At 41.6% G+C, this 13,528-nt stretch overlaps 1 protein-coding gene across 1 annotated transcript in view; it reads right to left on the bottom strand.

The window, feature by feature from the left end:
* Positions 1-13,528, bottom strand: part of cdh23 (cadherin-related 23) — a 358,315-nt gene that overhangs the window by 17,286 nt on the left and 327,501 nt on the right. The window contains exons 38-48 of the mRNA XM_072677393.1: positions 7,471-7,692; positions 7,241-7,360; positions 6,851-7,031; positions 6,137-6,270; positions 5,649-5,858; positions 5,415-5,522; positions 4,481-4,583; positions 3,270-3,395; positions 2,676-2,879; positions 1,699-2,157; positions 56-172 (exon numbers count right to left, since the gene is read on the bottom strand). Of these exons, the coding sequence (XP_072533494.1) occupies positions 56-172; positions 1,699-2,157; positions 2,676-2,879; positions 3,270-3,395; positions 4,481-4,583; positions 5,415-5,522; positions 5,649-5,858; positions 6,137-6,270; positions 6,851-7,031; positions 7,241-7,360; positions 7,471-7,692 (1,984 nt within the window). The remainder of the gene's footprint in view (positions 1-55; positions 173-1,698; positions 2,158-2,675; positions 2,880-3,269; positions 3,396-4,480; positions 4,584-5,414; positions 5,523-5,648; positions 5,859-6,136; positions 6,271-6,850; positions 7,032-7,240; positions 7,361-7,470; positions 7,693-13,528) is intronic.

Here is a 13,528-nt window from a genome sequence, read left to right as displayed (position 1 = left end):
CTTCTAAATAAAAGGTGGAGAGATACAGAAATAGAGATAAACAGACTATACTTACCATTGGGCACACTGACCGACATGTCAATGACATCACTGGCATTATCATGGACTGACACTATGATCTCAAATGTAGCAACCAGCTCTCGGTTTAAAGGGTTTCGAACAAATACTGCACCTGAGAACCAACAAACACATAAAGTTTAGTTATATGCGTCACTGTTCAAAAGTTTGGAATTACTGTTTACATTAAAATAAATAACATGCAAATATTACGACTGTGTGTCTAGACTGATGAATGAAACTGTAAATAGCTCTTTATATACAAGCGATTAATGCAGATTAATGCCGCAACTCATTTCAAACTTTTGAACTGTTGTGCAGAGCAGTGGTTTCAGATTATGTTGCAGTGTGGGGGGCCTGGGTCTCAAAACCAGATCAATAGACCTACAAAACATATGCATGTTCCTTAGAGTGGAGCTAAATGAAGGGCTTCTGGATGTTTAAAGAACAGCTGTTCAGTTTGGATAGATGGTGTTAGTAGAGTCACTGTGCTCAAACTTTTAAGCATTGTTTGTGCTTGTGGTGTGCGACCTGCCACTACAAGCATGTAGAAAATACAGAAACGATTTCTGCCATTCAGAAACCCAGCTTTGATTCAATACACTCCTAATATGGGCATGACACAGACTGCAGAATTGCACTTGACTTCAGAGGTTTGTTTCACAATCTGAATGAGTAACTATTGTTTTACAGCAGAACACTGCTGTGTGTGCTGAACAGTTTACCAAAAAAACTAAACTTCAGACAAAAGTATTTTATGGAAAGTCTTATTTCACTACACAAAGTATCTGGTGGATTGCAGGACATTGTGAGTCTTAGTATTAAAAAAAACATACTGCCTCCTTTTGTTGCCTAAGGGCCAGTTTTTCAGACATGGATTAAGTCAAATCTTAGATTAAATTACAGTGTCAGTGCTGAGTCACTTTTGGAAGCTCTTTTAGGTCTTTATCTTGTCTGGGAATCCTGTCCTTCCTAGTAGTGTCATGCACATTAAAAATTGCAGCCTGTTAAATGTATAACACATTCCACTAACTCTATAAAGCCATGTATATGATATTTGATACAAATTAGATTTTTGAGACCTCTGCAACATCAGTGTGACAATAAAATAACTATTTTAAAATAATTATTAAATTAAATACAAGTAATAATAATAAACTAAAACAATAAGGAATTACATGAACAATAAAACAAAATCAGATACATTTTTTCTGCTCCCTGGTGGATTACACTTGTACTGCACGCACCAGAAAACTACATATAGATTTTGTTTTGAAGTTTTGAAATTACTTATTTTTAGTAAAGTTTTAAACTATAAAGTGTTTACATGTTTTTGTGTTCTATATGTTTTAGTTTGTTTAAAAGTCATGTTGTGAGCAAAACATTCCTGATGTATCAAGTATAAGATAAAATAGTTCATATATACAAATGTTTTTTTTTGTTTTTTTTTTAATTGGTCAGAAGGTTTTCTGGCAGTTATTTTATGGTTCAGACTTCATGGTACAGGATTAACATTAGTGTGTCTTTCAGTTTACGTGCTAATGTGATAATGTATTATTTATGTGTGAATATTGTTGTATAACCATATACATGAGTCAGTTCACTGCAACAGTGTTATCCTTTCTGCCTCAAGCTATACACCTGTGTGAAAGTCGATCCCAAAGGACTCCTGCAGCCCACTGACTGGGTTATTCCCATCGTCCTTGGCTTCCACAGAGATGATGTAATACTCCAGACGAGGTCGAAGGTCAGGGTCCTCAGCGGCGAGGGTGGCCACTACCACCCCGGGCGGCGTGGACTCGTTCACACTGATAGTCTGGACCGGCTGCAGGAATCGTGGTCGAGAGTCATTTACGTCATCCAACACCACAGTCAATGTGGCTGTACCCGAGAGTGGGGGGGTGCCCCGGTCTGTTGCTGCAACGACCAGCCGGTAGGACGCACGCTCCTCGCGGTCCAGTGTTGCATTCCCAACCAGGACTGCCCCGGACAGAGAATCCACCACGAAGCGGTCCTGAGCGCCGCTCTCCAGACGGTACTGCAGCCAGCCGTTAGAGCCAGCGTCTGCATCTGTGGCCGACAGCTGGGTCACTACCACACCTGCGAGAAACATACACACATTAAACCCTACTTGACCACTAAGGGTCTGAGTGTGGGGCCACAGTTCAATATCGCACACTCATAACTACAGAGCTTATTAGTTTACTGAATCATTGATAACAATTGATTAAATTAGCCATATTTGTTAATAGACACAATGACAGAATTGTGGTGTAATTTTATATTAATCATCTCATTTGTAGCTTCCTGAGAGAAAACAGAAATTCAGACAAAACACCACCTTTATCCTCTAACCTTTTAAGTGTGTAGATAGAAGAGGAGATTTTTATGATTTTAATTTAAAGAAAGGTTGTGTGTACAGGTTTGGTAAATAAACAGTTAAACAGTTTATCCATATTTTTGACACTGTTGACATTAAAACAAGTGCAGACTCAACTCATGGATACAGAACAATTTATTTAGGTAAACTGGTATTATAGTATTTAATAATTTATTTAAATAACTAATTTAAATATATAACAAAATGACATTAATACTAGGTCCACTTTCTCTCTCACCTGTGGGACTGTTTTCAGGCAGGCGTACGGTGAAGCTGGATGGGCTAAAGACTGGAGGGTTGTCGTTCCTGTCCAGGATGGTGATGGTGAGTGGAACGCTGCTGTTCAGCCCCCCTATGTCCTCCCCAACCAGAAACAACTCCACCCGCGGGTCAGAGAATGCCTCTCTGTCCAACACGCCACCCTCACGCACTGATACCACAGCTGCAGCAGCGACAGATAATGTAATAGTAATTATAATAAAACAGTGCAGTTCTAGCAATATGCCTGGACCCCTAATAATAATGTTAACTTATATGAATCCTGTTTACAGGAGGCTTTACGATTTTATAGAATATTACATATTAAACTGGATAATAACAATTCAACAGGTTAAAGTTAAAATACGTAGTGGAATAAACAGAATCCATAGATACAGATAAATAACTCACACTGATTATATTTCCATTTTAAATATTAGTTTTTTTAAGTGACCTTTTGACGTAATCTGTATTTTTCTTAAAGTAGAGGAGAAGACCATGAAGATGTTTTTAAAAATGAAAGGTAATATATCAGAATTTTCTAAGGCTACACTTGACTGTATCTGTATCTGACCTGTAGTGGAGTTGATGGTGAAGAGGTCCACTCTGGGCCCCAGCAGGCCATACTTCACCACAGCATTAACCCCAACGTCTCTGTCCACAGCCAGGACAGGCCCATTCAGTATCGACACTGTGGTACCTGTGGGGTGACAGAGGGAAGAGCATGAAGGTAAAGGAGGGTATACACATCATCTGTGGGATGAGTCTACTTAATGTGTTGTTGCTTGTCTTTGCAATCAAAGTTCTGCCACTATTTTGAGGTGAACAGTGCTGACCTGTGCTTTAAATCATATTTTATTGTTAGCTATACTAGCTAGTTAACTGTGTGCACGATCCATGGAAGACAAGCATCCAGGCGTCTTTCTGTCCTGCACCGAAGTGGTGGAACGAACTTCCCCTGGGTGTCTGTGAGGGGTCAGGTGCGAGTCTTCAACGACAACCTGAAGACACACCTCTTCTGAGAGTACTTGGGCGAAGTGTAGTGTCAAGTTTTATGACCTTTTTGCTGGGTTTTATGTTTAGTGGTATCTAGGCTTTTGGATCCTACTCTATATAAACTAGCACAGGGTATTTTCTGAGTAAACAGTGAAGCACTTCTGTCAATCACTCTGGATCTTCAATATAAATGTCTTCCGAAATCAAGGGTATTACAAAAGACTTTATCCTGCTCTTGTTAGAGCAACTGTCTCTGCTGCCCAGGGGAAGCTTTCTACAAGATTCTACTAGCACTGCTGTGAGGATTTGATTGTATTCAGCGACAAGTAAGGTCAGAATGTTGGATAATCACCACCTCACCTCATTCCCAACTCTTCAGCTCATCCCAAAAGTATCATTCCAGAAAACACAGTTCCACTGCTCCACAGCTCAATGCTGGGGGGCTTTATACCCCTTTAAACATGTGCATGGTGCCAATAGGTCCTTATTTATCTGCTCCAGGAAGTCCTATTCTCTTGCCAGTTCTTCTCTACAGGAACTATATACAAGCTGTGTGTGTGCAATTGCACATCTGTTTAGTACATGGGTGTTCACAAACATATAGTGCATATCAGCAGTTTAGCCCTGTCTGTTCACACTGCTATAAGGCATGTTTAAGCCGGAACTGCTTTTTGAATAAGGCACAACACACAGCAGCCAAACAGAACAGAGGTACTTTACATATATTAGTCTTAAAGGCACAGTGATTAAAGTTTTGTTAACTAATTGACTTTTTGTTGAAAGTGCTACCTGTGGGAGAGTTCTCACTGATCTCCCCTCTGTAGCTGGGGGAGGTGAAGATGGGTCTGTTGTCGTTCACGTCCAGAATGGTGACCACCAGCACGTCTGAGTCCTGCAGAAGGAGAAGGGATGGAAGGATGCATGAAATAAAAGAAGGGTTGATCATGGATTCCCATTGCAGACTGAGGGAATGTGTTGTACACTGGATTAGGTGTGACTACTGTAGGTAGTGCAGAAGAACCCTGGGATTGTAGAGTGGTATAATATTGGGTTCTACTGCTTATTAAGTGTTCTGTTATACAATAAAAGTATACATTAGCAATGTAGTTTCTCTATAGGATATACTGTGCCCTACATTCAAAGACCTTGTTAGACATTGTTAGACACTTTCTGCCTGCAGAGCTGCTCTTGGCTGGATATTTCTGGATGGAGGACCCACTCTTAACCTTACCTGTCGTGTAACAAAAACCCCAGTAACAATGCTGTGTCTGATACACTAGTACCGCAACCACACACACTATCCCACCATTACCATGTAAAGGTTACTGCAGTACTAAGAATGGTCCAGAACCCAAATAATATGCAGTCCACAGCAGTCCTGTCAAATTTGTCATTGGGACATTCTAATATTAATATTTATTCTTATTTATTTATTCTTGATTTATTTACCCTTTTATGTTTATGTTTTTGTATATACTAGTATATCTAGTACAATTGTGTAATTATTTTAGGATAAAATAATATGTGGAATATCTAGAAATAGGTTGAATGTAAAAATATTCTAACAGTAACTCCTAATAAGAATATTAGTCTTTAGGCTACACCTGTTCATCTACGTACAGTGAAGTGGGTGACTGGCACAATTATTAGGTTACTTTGCATGGGCTGCAGAATGGTGTATGGGGTGATGTAAATTGCGTTATACATAGACTACAGTAATTACCCTGCGTGCAATGCGGGGGTTCTCTGGGTTGTCTTTGACTGTGATGGTCAGTGTGTATTCAGCCACTCGCTCTCTGTCCAACGGCCTGTTCACCTGAACCACGCCTGACTGAGAGAGAGAGGTAAAGAAAGACATGAAGTATAACAGCTAAACCACATGAAACCACCTGCCTCACTGCCTTTTCCCCTCTAAAAGCCTCTTTCCCTCCCTCCCTGTCTCACCCCCCTCTCTCACAGTTTCATTGATGTAGAAGGCTCCGTCTGGGTTGCCCGCTGTGATGTTGTAGGTGAGCAGAGCGTTGCGGCCGCTGTCTGCGTCCCTCGCTTGGACACGGGCGATGGAAGTTTGTATGGGCGCCCCCTCGCTTACGCTGGTGTTCATAGGCAAGTTCAGGAGAACGGGGTCGTTATCGTTAATGTCCAACACCTGAATCCCCACCATCACCTGATAGAAAGCAAGGCTGCAGTCAGAACAACCACACATGCTCAGAACGGTCCCCGATCACTACTTTCATACAGTGGAGAAGCAGGAGCACTTTATAGAACACTCAAATATAGAGAACACAGACAGTCCCTCATCACTAATCAGAGTGAATTATGGTTTCTTGTGCCAAGGGTTTCATACTATAGGCTTAGAAACATTAGCAAGTTAAGTCTCTAGCAAGTAAAGGCTATGTTGTGTGGTGTGTGAACAACTGTTCGTACTGCATTTTGGTTACATACTGTGCTGCTCCGTGGTGGTGTCCCCAAGTCTTTAGCAGTGATGGTGATGTTGTAATAGGCTGTAGTCTCTCTATCCAGTTCAACATCTCTTCTCACTCTCAGCTCTCCCTCCACAGGAGACACTATGAACTCATCTAACACACACAGCACACAGACAAATGCTACTTTTAGCGCTATATTCCAAATCCAGTGCAAAAATGCTATGCAGTGACTTTCAAATCAAATATGTTTATCATAATATAATAATTTCATAAACTGAAATGTAATGTGTCCCCATTCTGCTGAACGCCTAATGATTTGCAGACACCCACTCACCCAGTGGTTTTTCTAAAATCAATGGTATACATAGAGAGTTAATCCCCCTTTCTACAATAACAGCCTCCACTCTTCTGATATGGCTAGATGCTGGAACATTGCTGTCAGGATTTGATTGCATTCAGCCTTAAGAGCATTAAAGAGATCAGGTATTGGATGGAGCTCTATTACTCCTGAGAAAGCTGCACAACTTCAGAGAACAATGCTGAGGGGGGCTTTATAGCCCTCAGCAAAATGACCTTAGATTTATGTGTGGCTGCTCAGGAGCTTCCAGTCTGTTGATCACTGCTATTCTATGTAGACCAGATTCAGCAAATACACTATTTAGAAGAAGTGTCTGAATACTTTTGGACATGAAGTACAAGTTTTGAAGAACACACACACACAGACTGGTCTTACTATTTGGGTCTCCAGCTGTGATGCTGTACTCCACTTTTCCATTTAGGCCCGAGTCCTCATCACTAGCTTTAACAGTGCTGACTCTGGGTCCAGGCTGACCCTCTGTGATCTCAAACGGGCCCTCGAAGGCACGAGGGAACTGGGGGGTCACATCATTCACATCTATCACATTCACCAGCACCTGCAGGACACAGTGGAGATGGCCAAAGATTAGAGTCGACAACAGAGAAATTTCATTACGGTCAGACTGAAAACCTCATAACAGCAGATCTTTGATGTGTGGACATCTCATAACAACCGGGCCAACAGAGGCAGTCCAAGTTTGCTTTTGAAACTGGAAGTTCAGAAGATTTTTTATTCTTATATAGAGTCTAAAAAGATGTCACTCACCGTGGCACTAGAAGTCAGTCTAAGTTGTGGTATCGAGCACTGGTCAGTAGCAGTGATGACCAGTGTGTAGCGTCCACTGCTGATCTCAAAGTCCAGCTCTTTCATCACCACTATTCTGCCCTGTGGATGGGACACAAACACACACAGCAGCAGCATTTAATATTCAGACCAATGTACCTGCAGTGCTGCAATGTGGCCGCAGTATTCAGCTGATCTGTGGTTCACTCTACCGTGGTAGGACTGATGCTGAAAGTTTGACCCAGGTTGCCCTGGATGATGGCGTAGCGTAGGGTGCCGTTGAGCCCCTCGTCTGTGTCAGTGGCTGTCACTGTGGCGATGGTGGAACCTATGGTGTCCGGACCCTCTGTTAGAACGGTTACATACTCCTTTGCAGCAAACACTGGGGCGTTGTCATTCTCATCTATTACATGCACCCACACCATGGTGGAGGTCTGCAGGGAAACAGGACAGATACAGATGGCAGTTTACAAACAAATTCTTTTGCAAGTTGAGGTAAATTAATCACATCTTCAGTAATCTGGAACAAATCTGTTACTTAGCAAACAGACCCCCTCGCCCATTAACATCGTGCTAATGACCCACCCAGAGAGAGAGGGGTCAGTTGCGTGCTCTTGGACCCCTGGTCACAGATGGCTGTGACTCCTAATGGTTACATTTAAAATGTACGTGTGAAAAACAGATGCTCAAATGAAAGGTATCAGATCCACAACTCATTTTTTAATTCCTCCTCAGAAAAATTGCAGCATCTTTCCAAAAAGAAAGAACTGTGTTGCTCTCGTCTAACTTAACTCTGCGTGTGACGCATTCAAAATAGCCCCCCAAAAGCCCCCTGTGGACCACCCACTGTAAACAGCCTTGACAGCTTAAAGTTCAAGACCCAGCTGTGCCATGGACCGTCTACAGCAGGGTTTCCCCAGAGACACAATATGACTTTACCCATCATCATACTGATATTCATGGTTTATTGAGAAGCTGAGTACGTACTCTCAACCGGCCCACATCATGAAAACCCCAACCTTTTCAACATGAAGGTTAATGTAGAATATAAACATCCAGGTCCCATACTGCTCACTCTGCAGTCCATATGTGAAAGCTAACTGGATGTCACTGTGATTTAACAAAAAAAAAAAACAATGTAAACATATCTGTCCAAATGTTTGTGGACACCTTTTCTGATGAATGCGTTCAACTACTTTAAGTTGCACCCCTTGCTGACACAGATGACACACACACTCACTTGTCTAGTCCCTGTAGAGAAGTACTGCTTACAGAATGGCACTCTTTGGAGCAAATCAACATGAACTTATTGGCACCATGCCTAATGCCAGGCGTGGGCTACAGAGGTATAAAGCCTCCCAGCATTGAGCTGTGGAGCAGTGGAAGAACTGTGTTCTCTGGAATGATGGTGGAGCTCCATCCAGTACATTTGGGATAAGGTGGGGTGGTGATCATCCAATACCATGACCTCACTAACGCTCTTGTTGCTGCTGATTGCAATCAGATTCTCACAGCATCGCTCCAAAAATCTAGCAGAAAGTCCCCTTCCCTGGACAGTAGAGAAAGTTATTCTAACATAAGCAGGATCATTTTTTTAAACCACTGATTTCAGAAGAAACAAGGAATGAGCAGCTGTCCAAATACTTTTGGCCATAAAGTTAATATATCTGTCTATTCAGCCTACAGCAAGGTAGCCAGGCCTTTTCACGCTGAAGTTATAGAGATTGTTTCAGCCTGGGCTGCTTTGTGATTAAGACGCAATACAGGGCAGCCAATCAGAACAGAGATCATTTACATATAAAGTGGCATGCAAAAGTTTGGGTACACCAGTTATTCTATTGCTTATTTTTGTACAATTTCAGAGTGAAAAAAGAAAAGGATCACCATGCAAAGTTTAAGCTCGTAAAGATTTCCAAGCTCTCAAATAACTTGAATAATTTAGAAAACCGAGAATTATTATACAAAAAAAAACTTAAGATAAGAGGTAAGGTAAGATCAGCACTTTCATATACTGATAATAAACTTCAGGTTCTTTTAATCTTGCTCCAGACAACCACTTTGACCACAATAAAGACTTTTAAAGTCATCCTCGAAAGTGTCCACAGTGTAGCAAACCACACACCACAAAGCGAGGCAGTGTGCTCAGTACAGTACATCACCGTCTATTAAAACTACATCAGGCACTGCATCAGTCTAGTCACTGAGGTATATACAGTTGTGGTTGTTTACATGCATGGATATCAAGATCATGGTAATATTGGTCTTTCTGGGTTTTCCTCTGAACCGTTCTTTTTTTAGGTGGAATAAGTTACAACACGCCTTTAATAGAAAACAACGTAATATTTTTCTTTTCTTTTTTTAAGGTCACAATTATACTTACAGGATGGACACTAAACATACAGCACACCTAATATCTGGTTAAAGCTTTTTTCTTTTTTTAATATCTTTTAGAAAGTTGAATGCTCTAATAAACTGAAAATAGAAACACTCATGTAAGGTAGACTCCTTTTTTCTATGGATTTCATAATCAGGGTTTTTTAAAGCCCCTGATCCGATTCGAGTCTCTTAATGCTGACTATCGGCTGATGCCGATACCGATCTGATCTTTGTGTTTCTGTAAATAATACAGCCCCACAACTTAGGTAAGAGGTGCTAATATACACGAACACACCAGTACAATCACTATTTTAGTAACAGTCTATAATCAGACTAAATTCTAATCTGATCTGCTCTGAAGCAACTTAACACTTCTACAGTGTTTAATATCTTACAGTCCGTCTGACTGACCTACCTGACCATCAAGCTTCCAGCTCCTTTACAACTCTGCAGTCTAACCATTAAGTGTGTGTGCATTAGCATTAGCCTCCTCCTTGTTTCTGAACGCGCCGTTCAGAGCTGGTTTAGAACCTGAGAAAGGAGCGCGGTTTTCTTGCTGGTAGAGAACAGAGCATTTCCACCATTAAGTTTCCCACTGTTTAGTTTCTAGTTAGTCAAAGACGGGATGGGAGTGACGTTAGATCTTCCCAAATGGAGTGAAATATCTTTGTCGCTGCTCAGCTACAATCAAACTGGGTGGTTTTGGCAGCGCAGATAAAAACTGTGCAGAAAATAGACCAACATTATCCTCTTCTGACAGATTAACTAACACACTCTTTACCTGCTGCTCTGAGAGCCATTTGTCACGTTTACAGCAAGGCTCTGAGCTAACTTTACGCTAAAGTGTTCCTCCTCACCGAACTTTCTGTTCCACCTTAAATAATACAGCAGTTCTGATCTGCTGTTGAAATGTACACACTGTAACTGCGGCACTGTTTAAGGTGGAATGGAGAGTTAGGATTAGAAGCCAACTTTAGCTTTTGTTTTGGCTGCTGACTGGTAACGTTGCCGCTCTTATCAGTTTAAATGAAGCTCTGTTTTGTTTTGCTCACCGAAATAATGTCAGAAATGAGCAAGCAGCTGAGGAGCATGTCTATCCATGGCACCTAGAGGACGTCAAATGGCACTCTGCTAAGCAAACCTAAGGATCGGAACCTTAAAAGCTGATACCCAATCCATTAAAAATGCCAGTGGATCAGATCGGGACATCCCTTACTTATTTCCACTGTACTGAAAACAGTTCTGGGTTTGGTGAATCGCTACAGCGCTATTCATTATGCGAAGACTCTGCCATTAATTTCAGAATAAGAGGGTTGATAAGGAAACACATGCAGGGTTGATAAATCGATGAATCAGGCTTCATTAAAACGAGCGTTTGAAGTAAAGTGATATTTAAGGAGCTGTGTGAGTACATGTATTTTAAAGCCTCTCTCTCTCTGTCTCTGCCTTTAGTTTCACTGAAGCACCAAACCTTCCTGCTACCCAAATCATTTGCTTGTGTAATCACATCCTCATTTCCATCCTCATTTCCATTCAGCTGAATACTGGACTTGTGTTTAAGCAATATTTCCAAACATAACTGATGGAAACAACAAGCTACTGACTGACCACTGTCTAAAAATACGTCCTCAAATTCCACAGGCTGATTTACAGGCCTGGTCACTAGTTTCAGTTAGGTGTTACACTAGGTCTGAATCGACTGTGCGTTCCTGTTTTGCCGGTTGCATGTGGACTGATGTTATCTGCTGCCTCAGATCTCAACAAACTTCAACTCCAGCCTGTTTCAGCGTAGCCAGGACCAGAAACTAACTGGCGACGCAACTGTTAGCTGTTTAATGCAGTGAGGGGAAACCTGTATCGCTAATTATGACTCAGTGCAGTGAACTGCAAAATGCAGTGTGCAAATATTACCTCACACTTAGGCTTGTAATAACTGTCTGCATATATTCACAGCACACTTTCAATTAGCATACTGTCACACAGCTCTCTAAATGAGCCAGCTTTACTGTAAAGAGCCTCAGCTGTGAGAGGGGAGGCCTTTGTGAGTGTGTGTGTATTTAGGGGGTTTTGGGGACCGAATGGGCCCAGGGTAGTTGATAGAATATCAAGACTTGCCATAGTGTGCAGCATTATTGTAAAATCAGAAATGATGATGTCGGTCATTGCGGCGTTTGAACCCTGTAGCTGCTCTGAATGCTGTGTAAATAATACTGGATGAATAAGAACTTTATGGGTCTCTCCTATAAGGTCATTGTTTTGGAAGATGCATGTTTTTCATTGGACAATGATGATGAATGACATCTGTCATGACATGTTTATGGCAGGGTTATGCCGACATTATGTAGCCAGGTTTAAGTAAAGTCTTGCCCAGTGGTTACTGGGTGAGCAGCACATCTGGGATGTGTAAAGTTCTCATTTTGTAGCAGTGCAGACCCGCACGAGATGTGCGCACTTTGTTTCCTTCCCTGCCATTATAAAACCTGAAACAAGACACAAGCAGACCAAATAAACCCAATCATGACACTCGGCACGCTGATACACCCCTAAAAATAAAGGTGCTATGAAGGGTTCTTTGACAGATGCCATAGAAGACAGACTTTTGGTTCCACAAAGAACCACGTTAACCCCAAACCTTTAAACTAATAGAGAACCTAGAGGATATTTTAACCATTAAAAAGATTTCTCTTACTCATACATCTGTTTTACAAACATGGATTTGCTGGGTTACTGTGCTTTTAAGACTGGTATATGTAAAGCTCTGCTCTGTACTGTGTCTCAGTCAAAAAGCAGGTTGAATCCAGGTTGAAACCCCCCTTATATAAGTTTAGTGTGACTAGCCGAGGCTAAACTGCTGTTCGCTGAACGGGCGGATGTGGAACAGGCATGTAAATGCTGAGTTTCCCTGTATGGACTGAATGGGGGTGTGAAATTTAACAGTGCTGACATTTTACTTCACACTCTTGTAACGTACGGTTACAACTCTGACTCTGACACTGTACAACATGGCTGGCCAACTCGCTCAACTACGCTTTAATAAATACCAAATAAATTAATAAATAAATAAAATAATAAAATGTAGCCTAGATTGGAAAACTGTATTGATCTTGGAATAGTTGATTAATGAGAGTTCAGTACATGGAAGTGACAAATCATAAAGACACTGTGGTCTCCTCACTCCAGCCGAACCAAAACAGAGCTGTAAAAGAGGCCAATTCCAAAATCCTAAAACTGTTACGCCACATACAGACATGCCCCCCCCCCCCCACCCACCCTCCCGACCCCCCCAGAGAAATCCCTTCCACCCATAGTCAACGCTGTGACGTGGTAAAGCTCAGCGGCTGTTTAGTTAGTTCTGGATTGTGCATCAGGAACAGAGGAAAGCAGCACATCACCGCCAGACTCTGCTGGAAATCAGAAAATGGGCTGGAATGCCAACCAGGCCTCCTGAACGCAGCTTTGTCTAAGGGCAGGTCCGAGGAAGTGAAACATGAGGAAGCGCAGTTTTAACTCTAGACTAAAACTTAACCCCAGCTCACTGCCTTTGCCGTCTCCTCGGCTAGCTGACTGCACACCGCAGGACAGAATGTCCAGACTATCCTGTCATGTTCTTGATACAGTAGCAGCAGCATGTTGTGGTGCAGTAAACCAGCCAATCCGAGCAGAGCTCATTAAATTACCACCATAGAATGAGCCAATTAAAACAAAGTAAAAAACAGTGCTGTGCTAAATAAATAGGTGAGAATAAAAGCACCATTATTTACAGTACCATAGGTAATATAATTATATATATATATATATGAAAAACATGTATCTCCATTTCTGGCTGTACAGATTTTCAGTTTTCTCCATGGTTTGAACCCTGTAGCTGCTCTGTACACTGTGTGAATAATTCTG

The sequence above is a fragment of the Salminus brasiliensis genome, chromosome 4 (assembly GCF_030463535.1).
Source record: "Salminus brasiliensis chromosome 4, fSalBra1.hap2, whole genome shotgun sequence".
Taxonomy (NCBI): domain Eukaryota; kingdom Metazoa; phylum Chordata; class Actinopteri; order Characiformes; family Bryconidae; genus Salminus; species Salminus brasiliensis.
Note: the sequence above shows the minus strand (reverse complement) of the source record. Positions and strands in the feature narration are given on the sequence as shown.